Source organism: Capra hircus, chromosome 15 (genome assembly GCF_001704415.2).
Source record: "Capra hircus breed San Clemente chromosome 15, ASM170441v1, whole genome shotgun sequence".
Classification (NCBI taxonomy): Eukaryota; Metazoa; Chordata; class Mammalia; order Artiodactyla; family Bovidae; genus Capra; species Capra hircus.
In genome coordinates this window covers 37,480,422-37,500,892 of record NC_030822.1, presented here as the reverse complement: position 1 = coordinate 37,500,892, position 20,471 = coordinate 37,480,422, and the positions used below count along the sequence as shown (strand labels likewise).

The 20,471-nt window shown below is 38.2% G+C and overlaps 2 protein-coding genes across 2 annotated transcripts; one reads left to right on the top strand and one right to left on the bottom strand.

The window, feature by feature from the left end:
• LOC102186384 (olfactory receptor 478-like) lies at nt 550–1,494 on the bottom strand. The gene has a single exon (XM_005701192.2). The coding sequence runs from the start codon at nt 1,492–1,494 to the stop codon at nt 550–552; it is 945 nt and encodes a 314-aa protein (XP_005701249.2).
• Nucleotides 15,211–16,017, top strand: LOC102186675 (olfactory receptor 10Z1-like). The gene has a single exon (XM_005701193.2). The coding sequence runs from the start codon at nt 15,211–15,213 to the stop codon at nt 16,015–16,017; it is 807 nt and encodes a 268-aa protein (XP_005701250.1).

Here is a 20,471-nt window from a genome sequence, read left to right as displayed (position 1 = left end):
GGCTGGCGCCAGAGATCAAGAACACAGACCAGAATTTATGGGTCCAAAAGTCCCACTGCTAGAAGATAAACTTCCTGCAAGAAGAAAGTCTCCAGCAGTTTTACTGTCTGGTTCTATTTGGTCATCTCCCCACAGAATGTATTTAGTCATAACTGTAATTATCATGCTTATTTCAGGGTAAGCTGCTGCTGAAGATGGACATAGTCTGAGAGGTTTGAAAGTACAAAACCCCTAACTTACAGCAAAGAATGTCTTTTGAAAAGGTATGAATACAATTTTGAAAGAATTTTTAGCATATCAAGTGTTTTTTACATAGGAACAAATATGTTTGTTATGATAACTTCAATTTTGCTTTATTAAAGAGAACTTACTATTAGCCTCTGATTAATAATTTGGTTTCAGAAAATCTATCTTCTACCTTCACCAAGAAGCTCCACATTGGCTAATTACATATGGACCATTATATTTAGAGCACAACTACTCAATTTCTTTTTATTATTATATTTATGGTATTGTATTATATTAATTCCTACAAAACAACAAACTTCACTAAGAAAATATTTTTCTAGCAAGCTTTCTCTTCAGAGCCCCCTTAATCTCATTGTTCCTGAGGCTGTAGATGAGGGGGTTCAACATGGGGATCACCACCATGTAGAACACAGACACCACCTTGTTCTGGTCAGATGAGTAGCTGGACTTGGGCATCACGTAAATGAATGTGATGGTCCCATAGAACAGAGTGACTGCTGTGAGGTGGGACGTGCAGGTGGAGAAGGCCTTGTGGCGCCCCTCGGTGGAGTGCATCCTCAGGATGGTGATGAGGATGTAGACGTAGGATACAGTTATAACAACTGCTGTGACCACAATAATGGAGCCAGCCGTAAATGAGGGGACAACTGCAGGGATACTGATGTCAGAACAGGAGAGCTCAACCAAAGGAGCAAAATCGCAGAAAAAATGATTGACTTGATTTGGTCCACAGAAAAGTAAAAAATAGAAGCAAATAGTAAAGGAGGAAGCATCGAAAAAACCACCTATGTAAGCCACTGTGAGTAACTGGACACAGACTTGTGTGGACATTTTGGTGGAATAAAGCAGTGGGCTGCAGATTGCTGTGAAGCGATCATATGCCATGGCAGCCAGAAGGATGCACTCAGTTGACCCAAAGAAAACAGCGGAACCAAGCTGGATGGCACAGCCAGGGTAGGAGATGGTATTTGTCTCCACCAGGAAGTTTACAAGCATATTGGGTGTAACAGAAGATGAATAGCCCACATCAGCAATGGCCAAGTGGCTCAAGAAAAAATACATAGGATGATGGAGCTGAGATGAGATTCTGATAAGAATGATTGTGCTGAGATTCCCACATATGGTCACCAGGTAGATACAGAGGATGATCGTGAAGAGGATGATTTGAAGGACTGGGTCATTTGTTAAGCCCAGTAAGATGAACCCTGTCATTGCAGTATCATTCCTCTGCCGCAGGGAATCCATGAGATAAGGCGGCTGCTACAAAAATGAACCTATGATGAAACACTGCATTAAAGAAATTGTAAATTCAATAGTTCTATTTTCATGAATACATATAGAAGCTATTATAAGCAAATTATTCAAGCTAAGTTTGGGGGTTTTATACATTTCTTATACATTTTTATACATTTTATACATTTGTCTTCTATATTTAAAAAATTGTTTTTAGTAAAAACACTTAAAAAAAACCCAGCTTCAAATAATGTAGATTTTTCCCTCTATATTTAATATTGATAAAATGTTCTTAAGAGACTTTAAAGCTAAATATTTAAAAAATTAAGGCATGAGAAGAGCAAAAAGGAATGATCAGTATAACAAAGATTAAAATGTATAAATACATATAGGATTATGTTAAGGGAAATCAATAGCTAATATTTATAAAATGCTTAATTAATGATGGGCATAATATTAAGAGTTTTATATGTTAAGTTCTATTTTTAGTTTGCATGAAATGATATTAAGTACTTTTATTTTTAGAAGAAGAAACTGACTTTGATAATATTAAGAAACTTACCTAAGTTTATACAGCAAGTGGTAAAATCAAAATGTGGATCTCAGGTAGTTTGAAACCAGTACATTCCTTTAGAAACTACAGCCTAAATGAAATTAAACAATACTTGAGATGAAGTCATATCTCTTGGATAAGGATGGATAACAAATTACCTTTCCACTTTCTGACAGCTAATGTATAAACAAGGTCCCTAGTTAGTCACAATATTTACATTTTCTATCAGTAAAACAAGACCATGTTTTTGAAAGGAGAAATATAATAGAAGAAATAGAAAGAAATTTCTAATTGAAGTTATGGATGAGGTCTGCCTTGTGCTCAGTCACTTAGTCATGTCCAACTCTTTGCAGCCCCGTGGACTATAGCCCACCAGGCTCCTTTGCCCATGGAGTACTGTGAAACAAAATAATGTTATTTTCAACATGATATACAGCTGAATACAATTACAGCCTGGAAGGAAGTTTACCCAGCTTCATCTAGTGAGTGGCCAGGTTGAAAATCATCTCGAGATTTTCTGGATTCATTTTGCTGACTTTGTCCAAAGTCTCTGGTTGCCTGTCAGTTAAAGTCTGCAGAGCAATAAACAAAGGAAATCTTTCCACAAGACATTTACAAACAGTAAATCTGCAAAGCATCTCAAAGCTACTGAATCTATTAGTTTAATGACTGAGTGCCAAGTGTAGATGGTGTCAAAAGACCATGTGGACTTCTGATCTTATGGGTGGAAAATGATGAACCCTAGTACCTTGAATTATGCCTGTTTATACACACTAAATATACTGTAGAAACTTTGGTTAATTCAGCTAATGTTACTTGCTAGCTGACTGCTGGATTACCTCTGCTCGAGCTTGTGAGTACAGATGCAACTTTAGGGTAAAATATTCTCAAACGGTAAATGAAACTCAGTACAACAGAGTACTTAATTCACAAAGCAAAGTCTTACCTCTTGAAATAAGAATTTGTTCATTTATAGAAATAAATTCAGAGTCATTGTTATATAGCAGCCATTCTATCTTTCATTATTGCTTGTCTTTAGGGATAAGTCTCTGAAGATTTTAGAGATTCAAACGTGAATTCAAAAGCACCAGAGGTCATTATTACATTCTCAAGTGAGTATGAAACAATTTACTTCAAATAAAAACAAGTAATCTTTAAGGTTACTGTCAATTCTGAACTAATCATTTCTTTTTATCAGATTTTTGTGTACTTTCAACTGGTAGTTACTGAAAGTACAAGTAATGAATTATCTTAAAGCTAAATATTGATTATGTTTACTTTGTTATTTAAGGTCAAGTAATACTAAACACTAACTGTGGAAAATTTTGAAAGAGATGGGAATACCAGACCACCTGACCTGCATCTTGAGAAACCTGTATGAAGGTCAGGAAGCAATAGTTAGAACTGGACATGGAACAACAGACCGGTTCCAAATAGGAAAAGGAGTACGTCAAAGCTGTATATTGTCACCTTGCTTATTTAAGTTCTATGCAGAATACATCATGAAAAACGCTGGGCTGGAAGAAGCACAAGCTGGAATCAAGACTGCCAGGAGAAATATCAACAACCTCAGATATGCAGATGACACCACCCTTATGGCAGAAAGTGAAGAGGAACTAAAAAGCCTCTTGATGAAAGTGAAAGAAGAGAGCGAAAAAGTTGGCTTAAAGCTCAACATTCAGAAAATGAAGATCATGGCATCTGGTCCCATCACTTCATGGGAAATAGATGGGGAAACAGTGCAAACAGTGTCAGACTTTATTTTTGGGGCTCCAAAATCACTGCAGATGGTGACTGCAGCCATGAAATTAAAAGACGTTTACTCCTTGGAAGAAAAGTTATGACCAACCTAGATAGCATATTCAAAAGCAGAGACATTACTTTGTCAACAAAGGTCCATCTAGTCAAGGCTATGGTTTTTCCAGTAGTCATATATGGATGTGAGAGTTGGACTGTGAAGAAAGCTGAGTGCCGAAGAATTGATGCTTTTGAACTGTGGTTTTGGAGAAGACTCTTGAGAGTCCCTTGGACTGCAAGGAGATCCAACCAGTCCATTCTAAAGGAGATCAGCCCTGGGTGTTCTTTGGAAGGAATGATGCTAAGGCTGAAACACCAGTACTTTGGCTACCTCATGCGAAGAGTTGACTCATTGGAAAAGACTTTGATGCTGGGAGGGATTGGGGGCAGGAGGAGAAGGGGATGACAGAGGATGAGATGGCTGGATGGCATCACCGACTTGATGGACTTGAGTTTGTGTGAACTTCGGGTGTTGGTGTTGGACAGGGAGGCCTGGCGAGTTGCAATTCGTGGGGTCACAAAGAGTCAGACATGACTGAGCAACTGAACTGAACTGAACTGAATACTAAACATCAAATATTAAGTAGTAACCTTAGCCTGGGGCAAGTACACAGGAAGGTCAGTCTTATAACTAGGGTGTAGGTGAGGCAGACATTGATCCAACAGAGGATGTACAGAGAACAAGAGAACAGCTATCTTGAGTGCCCTGACCATACAAGGAGTGAGGTGGTATCTCATTATGGTTTTACTTTGCACTTTCCTGATGATTAATGATATTAAGCACCTTTTCATATTGCTGTTGGCTATTTGTATATCTTCTGTGGAGAAATGCCTTTTCATTCCTTTAATGACATTTTAATCAAGTTATTTAATTTTCTTTTTCTACTGATTTATGTGCTTAGTCGTTCGGTCATGTCCGACTTTTTGTGACCTCATGGACTATAGCCCGCTAGGTTCCTCTGTCCATGGGGATTCTCCAGGCAAGAATACTGGAGTGCCCTTCTCCAGGGATTCTTCCCAATCCAGTGATTGAACCCAGGTCTCCCACATTATAGGCAGATTCCTTACCAACTGAGCCACCAGGGAAGTCCACTGATTTATGATTTCCTTATATATTAGGCAAAGATATGTGGTTAGCAAGTATTTCTCCCACTCCATAGGTTGCTTTTTTACTTTATTGATTGATAATGTGATATACTACATTAATAGAATGCAGGATAAAAATCATATCATCTCCATAGATGCAGAAAAAGCATTCAATGAAATTCAACATCCTTTCATGATCTAAAACTCTCAACAAATTATGTATGGAGGCAATGTACCTCAACATAATAAAAGGTTACATATGACAAGCCCACAGCTAAAATCATACTCACCAGTGAAAAACTGAAAGTTTTACCTCTAATATCAGGAAAAAGTCAAGGATGCCTATTCATACCAGTTCCATTCAACTTATAATCCTTTAAATTCTATCAAGAGAAATTAGACAACATTTAAAACATAAATTTTAAAAGGCATCCAAATTGAAAAGGAAAATGTAAAATTGTCTCTATTTTCAGGTGGCATGACCTTATATGTGGAAAATACTAGAGACTCAACAAAAAAATTGTTAGAATTAATGTTAATTTAGTAAAGTTTCAGGATATAAAATCAACATACAAAAATCAGCTGCCTTCCATGCCTCATAGACACTAGTGTTCTTGTCTTGGCTTGTCCTTCCTTCCACATGAAAGTGGTCCTTCCCTTTTGCCACCAGCTATTGAGTACTAATTAGTTACATAGAGATGTCAGGTGACCTTGGCTGAGCTCGATGACTGGTTTCTGATGACTATGTGATGGTTTTGCCAAGTTCATTGTTCCATTTTGGAGAGAAAACCAATAAATACCACCAAATATGAAAAAATCAGTTGCCTTTGTATATACTGGGAAAAAAAAAACACACAAAAAAAACCTGTGAAGCCTTACAAAACAATAGGGCATACTGTATGATTCCATTTGTATGAAATTCTAGAACCTGCAATGCTAAGCCTGGGTGAAAAAAAATCATCAGAATAATGAATACCTCTATATGGGGGATCTCCGACTAACTGGAGAGGGGTATGGGGAAATTTCCTGGGCTGATGTAGTGTTCTGTATTATGAGAGGTGTTTGAGTTACAGAGCTTAATGTATTCCCCAATATATATTGATTGTATACTTAAGATTAGCATATTTCACTTTATGTAAATTTCTTTAAAATTGCATAAAGCATAACTTGTAAAACATATTGAACTCTAGTTATTGATATGAGTACAAAAGTACTTATGAGGAAGTGTACTGATACCTGTAATTTCCTTTGACGTGTGTCATAAAATCAGATGAACTAATAGATGGATAAAGTACAAGAAGATGAGACAAACCAAAGATAATAAAATATTAATGGATGGCATAAAGTATTTTCCAAAATAATGAGAGCAGTAATTCCAGTTTCAGATGCTCTTCCAGATCTTTGTCACTGTCTCATCAAGAGTTGGAATCTATTTAAATGTCCTAAAACTAGATAGTACTTCAAAGTTGTCTGAATGAGGGACTTCTCTGGTGGTCCAGTGGCTAAGACTCCGGGCTCTCAATGCAGGAGGCCCAAGTTCAGTCCCTGGTCAGGGAACTAGATCCCACATCCCACAACTAAGACCTGGCATAGCCAAAATAAATAAATATATTTTTTTAAAAAGTTGTCTGAATGAAAAGAATGCAGTGCAAGTACAATAGAGAATAAAAGGTGGTATGGTGTCCACTTGGCTCTCATGAAGTGCTCACCTACAGAATCCATCACCATGCACATGCAGAAAGGCTGAATCCCCGTTTAAGATCTCAGACAACAGCCAGCATAAGCAGCCAGATCTGATAATGAACAACATAGCCAATGTTTCTGTTATCCCTGTTGAGCAATGTCTACATGAATTTAGTTAAGTCCATTAAGTTTTGCGGTATGTTTATTACTGAGTTCAAGTTCACTATGCTCACTGCATGACAGGCTAATAAATCTGTATGACATGTCAATAAAGAGACAAGGTGTTGAAGCAAGGAATATGACTTTATTTGGAAAGCTGGATGACCAAGAAGATGGCAGACTAATGTCTCAAAACAACCATCTTGTTGGGAGGGTGGTCTAGATGCCAGGTTCTTCTCAAAGTAACCATCTTGTAGGGGGTCTGCAGGAAGTAGGAAGAGTTGAGAAAGTAAAGTAAAAAGGCCATTATCTTGCAAATATCTCCCGGAATGGCCAACCTTGGGGAGGGGATGTATTAATCTCTTTATTCTTATAATCTAGTCAAAGCTATTATTTTCCAGTAGTCATGTATGGATGTGAGAGTTGGACTATAAAGAAAGCTGAGCGCTGAAGAATTGATGCTTTTGAACTGTGGTGTTGGAGAAGACTCTTGAGAGTCCCTTGGACTCCAAGGACATCCAGCCAGTCCATCCTAAAGGAAATCAGTCCCAAATATTCATTGGAAGGACTGATGCTGAAGTTGAAACTCCAATACTTTGGCCTCCTGATGCGAAGAAGTGACCCATTTGAAAAGACCCTGATGCTAGGAAAGATTGAAGATGGGAGGAGAAGGGGACAACAGAGGATGAGATTATTGAATGGTATCAACGACTCAATGAACATGAGTTTGAGCAAGCTCCAGGAGTTGGTGATGGACAGGGAGGCCTGGTGTGCTGCAGTACATGGGGTCGCAAAGAGTTAGACATGACTAAGTGACTGAAGTGAACTGAACTGATTCTTATAGCCATTCATACATAGGTGGGCAGGGTCAGATTATCTCCCTGTGAGCCAAACAAAGGCACTTTAGTTTAACAATCATGCAAAGAGAATCTTGCTGTGATTTATGTCAAAGAGTGTACTGCCTATGTTTTTCTGTAGTGCTCAGCCATTAGAAAAAAAACAAACAAACAAAAAACAAATTTGAGTCAATTCTAGTGAGGTGGATGAACCTAGAACCTGTTGTACAAAGTGAAGTAAGTCAGAAAAAGAAAAACAAGTATTCCATATTAACACATAAATATGAATCTAGAAAAATAGAACTGATGAGCCTATTTGCTGTGAAGGAATGAAGAGGCAACTATAGAGAACAGTCTTATAGACCCAGTCAGGGAAGGAGAGAGTGGGACGAATGGAGAAAGTAGCATAAACATATATATACTACATGTGTAAAATAGATAGCTGGTGATATGTTACTGTATAACACAGGGAGTGCAGCCAGGTGCTCTATGATGACTTAGAGGAGTGGAGTGGGAGGAGGGGAAAGAGGCTCAAGAGGGAGATAATTATGGCTGATTTGCATTGCTGTATGGCAGAAGCCATCACAACATTTTAAAGCAATTTTCCTCCAATTAAAAATTTTTTAATTGTAATTAAAAACCAATCAAGTAGAAGAGCAGAGTTCCCTGAAGCAGACCCTTATGTATGATTATAGTAACAAAAACAGAAAAAAACAAAGGTTAAAGTCAGTGAAACAGATCCATCATGGAGTCAGAATTGGCTCTTCCCTGCAATAGTTTCTTACACAACAGTAGATACTACAAATTCTCTAGGTAGTGCATATACAGGTCTAACAGCATAATTGTTTCAGAATGACTTTATGTCTTCAAAATTTCATGAAGTACTGGAAAAAAATTTGAGTGGCACTGCAGTAAATGGAGATTTCAATTACAATGGATTTTCCTCTTCAGCATGGCCTTCTATAGAAGATTTACGTCATGAGAATGCTGTCATCAGAATCATTCTATGAGTTCTTTTTCTTTTCCATCTTTCTTCTGACTGATTCCCTAGGCAATACCCTATATGACTGGCCTCTCCCTAGCCTTGTATATAGGCCAGAATACCTGTGGGACTTGGTATTAAGTAGGACTTTTTAAAAAAATATGATATAATCATCCACATTCCAAAATATATTTGAAGAAGTTGAATTTCAGTTACTTGATTTTTCTTTTGAAACAAATAAGAACAAACTTTATTGAATAATCAAGATGCTACCTCAGAATAAAAACAATGTTTTGTGAATGTCACAATGAGTTCTGGGTCCACAGAGAACAATCTTCCTGGTATTTAATGGAAAGGAAGAAACTCCCAAGTAGTGTCAAGGGACAATGGTCTCAGGTGACCACAGAATTCTTATTAGAATGTGCATGAAACTCAGCTCCAGCCATGAGGAATAGAGAAGACACCACACTATTATTATAAGACACTTTGTAATTTCAGGTATAGAGTTAATGCATCAAGGACATTCAAAGGGCAAAGTGGCCTAAAAATTTACCCCTGAATGATGTTAGAAAAAAAACTGTAGACAGATGTGAATGAGCCGTGACTTTCTCATTCAACTTAATGTTTTCTTCTTTTTAATAGATTGGCAGTGATTCCTCTTTGGCATTAAGGTAGGATTTTATTCAATATATATATTTTTCCCATAAACATTGTGCTCTATCCACTAATAAATAATAAGTAGATGTATGGGTTAATAGATGATACTGAAAATACTAAGAGTTAAATTGGACTGGAGATAAATACTGTTGTTTTGCTATTCCACATGGACAACAGCAATGAGAGAAGGTTAGAAAGCTGCAAACTGAGAACAGTTTGCAAACTTCAGACCAAAGTGAAGTGTGTGGAGAAAGACTGACTTCACACAGCTAACTCAGCAGAAGAGTAGGTACCACATTAAAAGGCCGAGTGTGAACAGGTCAGTATTGCTGAGCGCCTGCATGTGATGTTTTAGTAACTGAACTAGCAGGAACTGGGTACTTATCATCTGATAGGTCTATATGCACAACATTGTCACTGTGCAAGGAGGTATATTTAAGGCCATTTACAGAGGAGAGAAGTGCTCATTAGGGATTTTGAACTACGCACTTTTGTAAGAAATAGAAGCAGAGGTTGGATTTGATCACAGGCCTTTCTAACTCTCCTCTATCAACTATCCCTTTACAAAATACACTCCTATATAATTCTAGATCTAATCTCAAGGCTAATTAAGTGATTTCATTCTATCAGTACAGTTAAACAGGAAAGAGCAAAGAAAAACATGTATAAAATCCCTATGTCTTTTCCATTCTTTAATTGTAAATTTTACTGTAAACCATTGGCAATTGAATTTTTTTGTGTTTTCCTCCCCCATCTCCATTTTTCCTTTGGCTACTCAGTATGGCCATTTGGCTTCATAATTAAGTTGTTGTGATTTATGTAACACAACAAGCATTCCTTTGGTGGGTCTAATATTATAGGCTCATTGAAAGAAGTAGGAAATAAATTTTCATCTATCTACAAAAGTCATTTATAATGAGAAAAAGCATAAGCATCATGAAACTTGAATTGTGTAAATTTTCTTAAATTATCTATTACTCAATAAAGCATACTCCTTGATCTTCTCATTTCAAATATTGGTATCTTTCCTGAAAATTATAGAAAAACTGACTCAAAGTTGACTTTCAGTTTAGTTGGGTTGGAAGTGAGTTAAATGCATTTTTCTAAAGACTTGGTGGTAAATATTTACTGTTTCTCCAGCTTTAAACACTACCCCATGAACAGAAATTAAGTGGAATTGCCAGAAAATTCCTCTAGTTCAGCCTGAAAGGAAACGATGAGTGACATAGAGGTTCCAGTAGCCCCCAGGCTGGCTATGGTTTTGATGTACCTCTTGGGAGTTATATTGGTTTACAGGGTCCATTGTCCAGGATTTTGATATGGTGATGAAACAAGAGAGTCTGAAAGGTGACTTGAGAAAGAACCTTAAAATTTCTGCAAGTCTCACTGCCATCTCAAAGAAATTAGACTTACTAAATCCACTAGATCTCTCCGCAAGGATGGGTAATGGACAAACTGGGAAACTGGTTTTTCAGGTAAATAAATCTATTTTGTCCCTTTTCCTCTATAGAAATGGTCTAGCCCAAGGAGGATGAATTTATCACAAAATGCTGGGCCAGAAAAGAACTCCCTCAAATTCTGTCCCTTGGAGAGTGACCAGAAGTAATGGGAATATTGTCATATTGACATGTTTTCGATCACTAGCTCCCTTGAGTGTTGTGAGAAAAGTAGGTTTTATGAATATAAATGGGAAAAGGAAGTAACAGAGTCACAGTGGGAGTTTATCAAATCCTAGACATGCCAATTTTTTCTAATTTTTTTTTTTCCCTCTTCTTGGAAAGACCTAACAGAAACTTGGGATGGATGCGAGTGAGGTATATAACTTTCAAGAAGGCTCCCTTGGTGATTCTTGTATACTCCCTACTATAGGAGTATGTGTGTATGTGTGCTAAGTTGCTTCCGTTGTGTTAGACTCTTTGCGACCGCGTGGACTGTAGCCCACCAGGCTCCTCAGTCCATGGGATTCTCCAGGCAAGAAAATGAGTGGGTTGCCATGCCCTCCTCCAGGGGACCTTCCCAACCCAGGGATCAAACCTGCTACTCTATGTCTCCTGCATTGGCAGGTGGGTTATTTACCACTAATGCCACCAGGAGCAGTTATGGCAACTGTGTCTTATTTGATGCCACAGAAGGTGAAGTATATTGTCCAGGTCAGAAAGCAATTCTTTTTGCTTTGTTCCACGCAAACCATTCCTAGAATTTAGAGGGATTTGGGGAGATGGGGCCAGGGTAGAATATGAAATACACTTTATTCATTAAACAAGCATGTATTAAATAGTTTTGCATGTATTTTTTTCTTTTCTGAGTCTTGCATTTATTTATTTTAATTAATTTCATTTCTAGTTCCCTATTATTTTGCTTGCCCTTAAAAAAATTAAATTATAGTTTATTTACAATATTGAGTTAGTTCCAGGTGTACAGCTTCAGATTCTTTCCCATTATGGGTTACTGCAAGATATTGAATATAATTCTCTGTGCCATACAGTAGGTCTTTGTGTTTATCTATTCTTATATATAATAGCGTATATCTGGTAATCCCAAACTCCTAATTTATTCCTCCTTTTTGGTCACCATAAGTTTGTTTTCTGTGCCTATATCTGTGAGTCTTTTTCATAAATAGTTTGTTTGTATCTTTTAAAAAAATTCTACCTGTAAGTGATATCATATGATATTTGTCTCTTTTTTTGGACATGCTTTATTTATTTATTTGTGGCTGCACTGGGTCTTTGCTGCTGTACGCAGGCTTTCTCTAGTTGTGGAGAGTGGTTTCTCAATGCAGTGGCTTCTCCTGTAGAGCACAGGGCTCAGTGGTTGTGACTTGCTGGCTCCAGGGTGCATGGGCTTCAGTAGCTGTGGCACAGGGGCTCATTAGCTGTGGTTCACAGGCCCTAGACTGTGCAGGCTTAAGTAGTTGTGGTACATGGGCGCAGGCTCTAGAGCACAGGCTCAGTAGTTGTGGCACATGGGCTTAGTTGGTCTGAGGTATGTGGAATCTTCCCTAACCAAGGACCCAAACCATGCTTCCTGTATTGGCAGGTAATTCTTATTCATTGCATCATCAAGGAAGTCCTTTGTCTTTCTCTTTCTGACTTACGTCACTTAGCACATGCTGTGAATGACATTATTTCATTCTTTTTTATGACTGAATAGTATTCCATTGTGTGTGTGTGTGTGTGTGTGCGTGTGTGTGTGTGTGTGTATCTTCTTCTTCTTTATCCATTCATCTATTGATGGACATTAGGTTGCTTCCATATCTTGGCTATTGTAAATGGTGCTGCTATGAACACTGGGGTGCATATGTCTTTTCAAATTAGCATTTTTGATTTTTGGAGTATATACCTAGGAGCGGAGTTGTTGGGTCATATGCAGTTCTATTTTTAGTTTTTTGAGAAATTTCTGTACTGTTTTCCACATGGTTGCACGAATTTACATTTAGGGATGTGACATTTAAACTGGGTTTGGAACAAAGACTGTGGTTTAAGAAGCGCAGAGGGAGAACCTTGCAATTAGAGAAACAGTGTGTATATGTGTATACAGTAGGAGAGCCACCAAGGGGCACTCCGTGCTTGGGGGACAATGGGATGCTTCTCACATAGAGGAATTTAGTGGCAGAAGATGAGATGGACAGGTAAACCTTGAATGCCATGCTAGGGCACTGGCACTTGCAGGAACACTCTTTAACCCACTAGTTAAGAAGATCTACACCTGAGTAACTCTGTCTGGGTATAAATGTCAGCTCCTCCTCTAGCAAACTTTATCACCTTCACTGTTAAGTACCTCTCTAGACTATAGTTTCCTTATCTCAAACATGGACACAATACTACTATTTATCCTGTAAGCTATTTAAGAGGCTATGTGAGAGAGGTGTTCTGGGTACATTAGAAAGTGTTAGTCACTCAATCATACCTGACTCTTTGTGACCCCATGGACTGTAGCCTGCCTGGAATTATCCAGGCATACTGGGGTGGGTATGTGTGTGTTAGTCGCTCAGTCACTCTTAGCAACCCCATGGACTATAGCCCACCAGTCTCCTCTGTCCATGGAATTCTTCAGGCAGGAATCCTGGAGTGGGTTGCCATTCCCTTCTTCTGGGGATCTTCCAGACCTAGGGACTGAACCTAGGTTTCCTGCATTGCAGGCAGATTCTTTACCATCTGAGCCACCAGAGAAGCCTTTCTGGATACACTGGATATCTAGATATTTTTTAAGCATGTCAAGCTCATTCTCACCATGGGATCCTTGTAGTAGCTGTTTCTTGCATGTATCATGTTTTACCCCTAGATCTTATATGGGGCATGCTTACCACATTCTAATCACAAAATGTCAGTTCCATAGAAAGGGCTTTCCTGACTCTATAGTCCAATGTAGCCACCCAGTCCCTCACTTCCACATCACTTTCCTTTAATTCTCTTCATGGCATTTTTCTCTATCTGAGATAGGAAAGGTCATATGTGTCTTGTCCTATATTATATTTTTCATATAAAGAATTGACTATTTTATACAGTAACTAAATATTTTTGAAATCAATGTATTTATTGACTTTAGATAGTCAATTAAGCAACCCATACCTTGGTGTCAATTTTTGTAACCTCAGGATTGAAATACTACCACACATAATTGTTGGGAGAAATCTAGCGAGAAAAACACACAGAATTTTTTCCAGTGTATTTGAAATTATGAATACTGGTTACCTACATCACTGCCTTGTATATTTTTTGCCCAGTAATTCAGTACTTAAACAACACACAAACTTTGCAAATAATGGTATATTTTCTCTCTTATTCAAGCTTTGTGGATCCTGCAAAAGTACTTTCCAGTGTGCTTCTACCAGTCTGTCTCCAATCTACAACTCCACACCAATGTCTTCTTACTGTTTTTCTTTCATTCCCTAACAACACTGCCTGAAATCAAGCTCCGTGTTATTTGGAACATCTGTATGTTACTTTCATGCTGTCATCTCAAACACAGAGTAGATACTTTAACAACTGATGAAGACAACCTGAGATAGTTCTTATGAGAGCTATGCTGCAAAGAAGCCCTGTCCACCAGTATATCAGTTAGCTTTATCCTGGACGTTTTCCTGAAAGCTCAAGAATTGATCAGAACATCCTGAACCAGATGAGCCATCCATTATTAGAACAGTCTCCATAACCATTTTGCTTCCATGATCTGCCTGAATGACAGACAATTATTGAACAACTCTGCTTCAGCTCATAGTTATGTACAGAAAATTATACATTTCAAACTGGCGTAAGTTTGAAAGTCCACTCATTCTTAAGTCCATCCACTGACATAATTGTCAGCCAAGCAGCTACTGCCTTCTGCAGAGCACCTCTAAGGATAGAATTATTTTCCAAGAATGTTCGGAAGCTATTCAAAAGTTTTTCCTTACTTCTCTTTAATATTGATTCAGTCAACATTGTTAAGTACTTCTCTATGCCAAGTTATGATTAGACCACACATAAAACATTTTATGTCCTTTACTCCTCATACTCTCATGAGAAAATAAATACTTTCTGTATTTCTATTACTCGTGAAGATTCTGATTGTAGAAGCTGGAAAGGGGTGATAAATTAGGGAGCTCCTAGAATATATATTTGGGCCTACTCTATGGAATTTATATATACTCTCCTATGAGAATCTTTTTCTTCATCACTCTGAGTCCTGACATGGAATTAAGCCAGCTACATTTAACTTCCATTTCTCAGGCTTTTTTGTTAAGAGTTGTCTTGTCAGTGTCTATGATTAAAAGCATCAGTACATCAGTACTTTCAGCAGTCTTATCAGAGTCTTAACCCCAAGAACCTCTGTACCTTTGGAGGAGAGTTGCTACGTATACCAAGAGAATGGGCAATCATACTACAGTGAGCACATTCCTTCTGTGGGGATTTTCCAGTTTCTCAGACCTGCAGGATCTCCTCTTTGTGATGATTTTCTTCTCCCATGTGACCATCCTAGCTGCAAACACATCCATAATGGTGGCCGTCAAGCTTAGTCACAACCTTCACACTCCCATGTACTTTTTCCTCTGTGGCCTCTCCTTTTCAGAAACCTGTACCACGGTGGTAGTCATCCCTCGCATGTTGGTGGACTTGCTATCAGACAGTAAGTCCATTTCTATTCCTGAGTGTGCCACACAGATGTTTTTCTTCTTTGGCTTAGGAACCAACAACTGCTTCATCTTGGCCGCCATGTCCTATGACCGTTACACGGCTATTCACGACCCACTGCACTACTCCAGCCTCATGACCCATAAGATCTGCTTTCAGCTGATGATGGCTTCTTGCATGACTGGGGTTGTGGTGGCACTGTGCATTGTCCTCATAGTATTCAACCTGTCTTTCTGTGACTCCAGCATCATCCAGCATTTTTTTTGTGACATTACACCTGTAGTCTCCCTTGCCTGTGATTACACCATTTTTCAGAAAATGATTCTTCTTGCCTTCACTGCCTTTGTGTTGGTGGGCAGCTTTATTTTAATTATGATTTCCTATGTCTTCATTGGGTCCATAGTTATGAAGATGCCTTCAGCCAAGGGGCGGTATAAGGCCTTCTCAACTTGCTCCTCCCACCTCACTGTGGTGTGCATACACTATGGATTTGCTGGCTTTGTCTATTTGAGGCCCAAGAGCAGTGACTCATTCCGTGAAGATATGCTGATGGCTCTGACATATACAGTGCTGACACCTCTGCTTAATCCCATTGTTTACAGTCTAAGAAACAAAGAAATGCAAACAGCCCTAAAGAAAGTACGAGGCAGTATATGTAGGTTTTCCCCTTAGGTAGTAAATAAAACAGCCCTGAACATTTCTAAAATTTTTATAGTGCAAGCGTTGATAAATAAAAGTAGAGAAAGTGAAGTTATTTTTGTTCAGTTGATAAGTTGTGTCTAATTCTTTGTGACGCCATGGACTGTGGCACACCAGGCTCCTCTGTCCTCACTGTCTCCCAGAGTTGGTTCAAATTCATATCTATTGAGTCGGTGATGCTATCTAACCATTTCATCTTCTGCTGCCCTCTTCTTTTGCCTTCACCTGGAGTATTTCCAATACAAATCATCACTTTGTTATACAAAGCAATTAAAATGTGTTCTAATTACTAATATGCTCTGGTCTTATTCCTTTTCTACCATAAAAACTAGATGTAGTTTTAAAATATTTTTAAACAAAATATTTAAGAATTTTATTACATACGTATGTATACACACATATGTATGCATGTGTGTGTGCGTGCTTAGTCGCTCAGTTGGTGTGACTCTTTACAACACCATGGACTGTAGCCCACCAGGCTCCTCTGTCCATGGGATTCTCCAGGCAAGAATAATGGAGTGGGTAGTCATTCCATTCTCCGAGGGATCTTCCGGGCCCAGGAGTCAAATCCAGACCTTCTGCAATGCAGTGGAGTCTTTATCATCTGAGCCATCACGGAAGCCCAGGTATATGCATACACACAAGCATATATGTATGTAGGAGGTGTATCACAATGTTTTAGAATATTGTATTTTCTTTTTTTATTCAAGTGTAGATGATTTGGGAATACTATACTTTCATAATTTTGGTTTCTTTTGGAGAAGGAAGAAAATTATATTAAAAAGGATAAGAGAATGAAAGAGGGAGAGAGAGCAAGAGAGAGAAAGAAAGGAAAGAGAAAGATCAGTAATTTACATAATCAAAAAAGGAGAAAGCACAAACACACAAATTTAGTGTTGAAATGAGTGAAAGACCACATAGAGAGAAATTTTTAAACATTTTAATACCCCAAAAGGAAGAGGATATATGCATATGTACGCTGATTCATTATCTGTACAGTAGAAACTAACCAACCTTGTAAAACAACTATACTCCAATAAAAATGAAAAAAATTGGAGTATAGTTGCTTCACAATGTTGTGCTAGTTTCTACTGTACAGCAGAGTAAAACAGCTATACATATACAAATATCTCCCTTTCTTTTGGATTTCTCTCCCATTGAGGTCACCACAGAGCACTGAGTAGAGTAGGTTCTCATTAGTTACCTATTTTCTGGGTATCAGTAGTATATACATGTCAGTCCCAATCTCCCAGTTCACCCCATCGCCTTTTCCCCCTTGGTATCCATACACTTGTTCTCTCTGTCCGTCTCTCTATTTCTATTTTGTAGATAAGATTGTCTGTGCCAATTTTTTTTTCAGATTCTACATGTATGTGTTAATGTACAATATTTGTTTTTCTTTTTCTGACTGACTTCAACTCTGCATGACATTCTCTAGGTCTATCCATGTCCTTACCAATGACCCAATTTTGTTCCTTTTTATAACTAATATTCTATTGTGTATGCATACCACATCTTCTTTATTTATTCCTCTGCTGGATATTCAGATTGCTTCCATGTCCTGGCTACTGTAAATCGTGCTGTAAGGAATATTGGGGTGCATGTGTCCTTTTGAATTATGGTTTTCTCTGGGTATATGCCCAGAGAAAATTAATTTTAAAAAACTGAAAAATAAAAGGAAAAAGAAAGAAAGAAAATATTTGTTTAACTCTATTCAAAGAAATAAGGAAACTAGGTGGGAATGGATGAATTTCTGAAAAAAATAATGTGATGAAAGTTACTTCAAAATTAATATGCACTTTTAGCATGTCAAATTCCAGGAATAATACAGATACCTGTCAAAGAGCTACTCTTTTCAACCCCAAGGAAGGAGTATGCTAGATGATTTCATAATGGACTTCCACAAGTCCTCAAAAAGCAAATAATTGAAATGCTGAGTTAGAGCATAGACAAAGATAAATAGCTTTGAATTTATGCAAACCGCAGAGGTGGAGGGTGCTGTACATAACTGAATCTGAGGCCACTTGAAATAAGGGAGAGGCTGTAGGGAGGGCTGGGCATCTGAGGCCACATTGCCTAATAGCTCATCCATATGGTGAGTGACATTCCCAGTGTTGCAGCTGGACTCAGGGACTGAGATGGGAGAAAGAATCAAGGGGCTGGTGGTAAAGTCTTTAATAAATAAGAAGAAACTGGATGGTTAGTAAAGGACTCTGAGGAAAAAATGGTATATTGTTTCATTGCTGGATAGTATTGGTGTCAATAAGTGAAACATTATGTCATGAAGATTGCTGGTAAATGATTTAGCAATGTGGTGAGGGGCTAGGAGATGTCAACATTATGTGCAGGTGTTTGTAGAACTGGAAAGTGAGCAACTTCTCTTCAGTAGAGCTGAGAAATCCCCTCCTTGGATAGCTAGGTTTGTTTTAGATGGAGAGGTAGATCATGTACTTTGTGAGAAGTTGGTAGGTGGAATAGAAAGATTTCAGAATCTACGTTAAACTTATAGGAGAAAGCTTAGCAAGGAAAGAGAATTTTGAAGAGACAAAGCAGGGAGTTGTGTATGAGTGAGTACTGGTGAAAAGAGCTCCCAAGTGGCTTGCAATTGGGATTCACATCACAGTTTCATTGATTGTAGGTAGTGTCAGAGACTATTGGGTCTGTGGTTCTCATTCTTTGCTCAACATTGAATTAAAGTTTGGCTAGAGGTTCTCTGCAGAGAAGGCAACGGCACCCCACTCCAGTACTCTTGCCTGGAAACTCCCATGGACGGAGGAGCGTGGTAGGATGCAGTCCATGGAGTCGCTAAGAGTCAGACATGACTGAGCCACTTCACTTTTACTTTTCACTTTCCTGCATTGGAGAAGGAAATGGCAACCCACTCCAGTGTTCTTGCCTGGAGAATCCCAGGGATGGGGAGCCTGGTGGGCTGCCATCTATGGGGTCGCACAGAGTCGGACATGACTGAAGCAACTTAGCAGCAGCAGCAGCAGAGTTTCTCTGACCAGCCATTTCACAAACTTCATCATTCCACTTTCACAAATCTCCCTGCTAGTGTGAAAAATCTCTAATTCCTCATATAGGTATCTAAACTTTGTATTTCATTAATTGTTTTAAGTCCCCCAATTTTGACCATATTGAATTTATCTCTGGGGTGCAAGTTTGGTTTAACATATGAAAAATCAATGTAATATATCACAGAAACAGAATGAAAGCTAAAACCGCATGATCAGGTCAATAGATACGGCATATACACATAATGAAATGTTATTCAGTCATTAAAAAAAATAAGGAAATGTTGCTATTTGTGACAACATGGATGTATCTGGAGACAAAGGAAGTTAAATTCATAGTAGTAGAAAATAGAATGATATTTACCAGGGTTGGGGAGGTAAGGGGAATGGGAAGATGTTCGTCAAAGCATACGAAGTTACAGTCATTTAGGATGAATAAATTCTAGAGGTTGAATGTACAATATTATAACTATAGTTCATAACACTGTATTTTATACTGGAAATATTCTAAGAGTCAATTTAAGTTACTTCTATCACACCTAAAAAAGATAAGGAGATGTGAGGAGATGAATGTGTTCAGTTCAGTCGCTCACTTGTGTCCGACTCTTTGCAACTCCATGGATCACAGCACGCCAGGCTTCCCTGTCCATCACCAACTCCCAGAGCTTACTCAAACTCATGTCCACCGAGTCGTTAGCTTGGTTGTATTTATCAATTCACTATGTATATGTATGTCAAAACATCAGGCTGAACACTTTAAACACAAAAAATTTTTATTTTAAAAGTCTTAAAATTGTTTTAGAGGTTAAAAAGAACATGGCAACTAGCACTTTATATCATACCATTTGAATGGAAACCATTGTGTTTTTAAGAAACATTTTCTTTGATTGTTGTGAAAAATACATAACATGCTCAAATTTTGTTTCCTCAGTTCATAAGCTAGTGCTAGGAATAAAGGAGACACTAAATAAATAATTCATGGATTAGAATTAATATTTAACCAACAGATACTTGTTGAATGCTTGCTCTGTACCAGACACTGTACTTTGAGTTAAGGATAATTAGTTCAACCTCCCACAGTACTACTTTTACCCACCCACAAAAGTTTCTGCAACTGCATTTCCAACCCTCAATGACCGGTTAACTCCATTTTTCCTTCGTGTCTCAGTTTAAATGTCATTTCCCCAGTAAAGCTTTTCTTGAGCCTCACAAATACATGCATTTGCCAAATAATATTATGTAAGGTAGAGACAGAGCAAAAAGATACAACCTGGGGCTTTTGGTAGTGAGGTAGGTTATACATAGAACTTTGAGGTCAAAGATGCCTAAGACTTGTGAAGCCCATACACTGGAGAGGGAAAAGAAAAACAAAAACTATAGAGCAGTGAGCCTGAAATTCTATGTATAATTTCT

Coding starts and splice junctions, on each gene's coding strand:
- LOC102186384 (XM_005701192.2), bottom strand. CDS start 1,494: ATGGATTCCCTGCGGCAGAGGAATGATACTGCAATGACAGGGTTCATC.
- LOC102186675 (XM_005701193.2), top strand. CDS start 15,211: ATGGTGGCCGTCAAGCTTAGTCACAACCTTCACACTCCCATGTACTTT.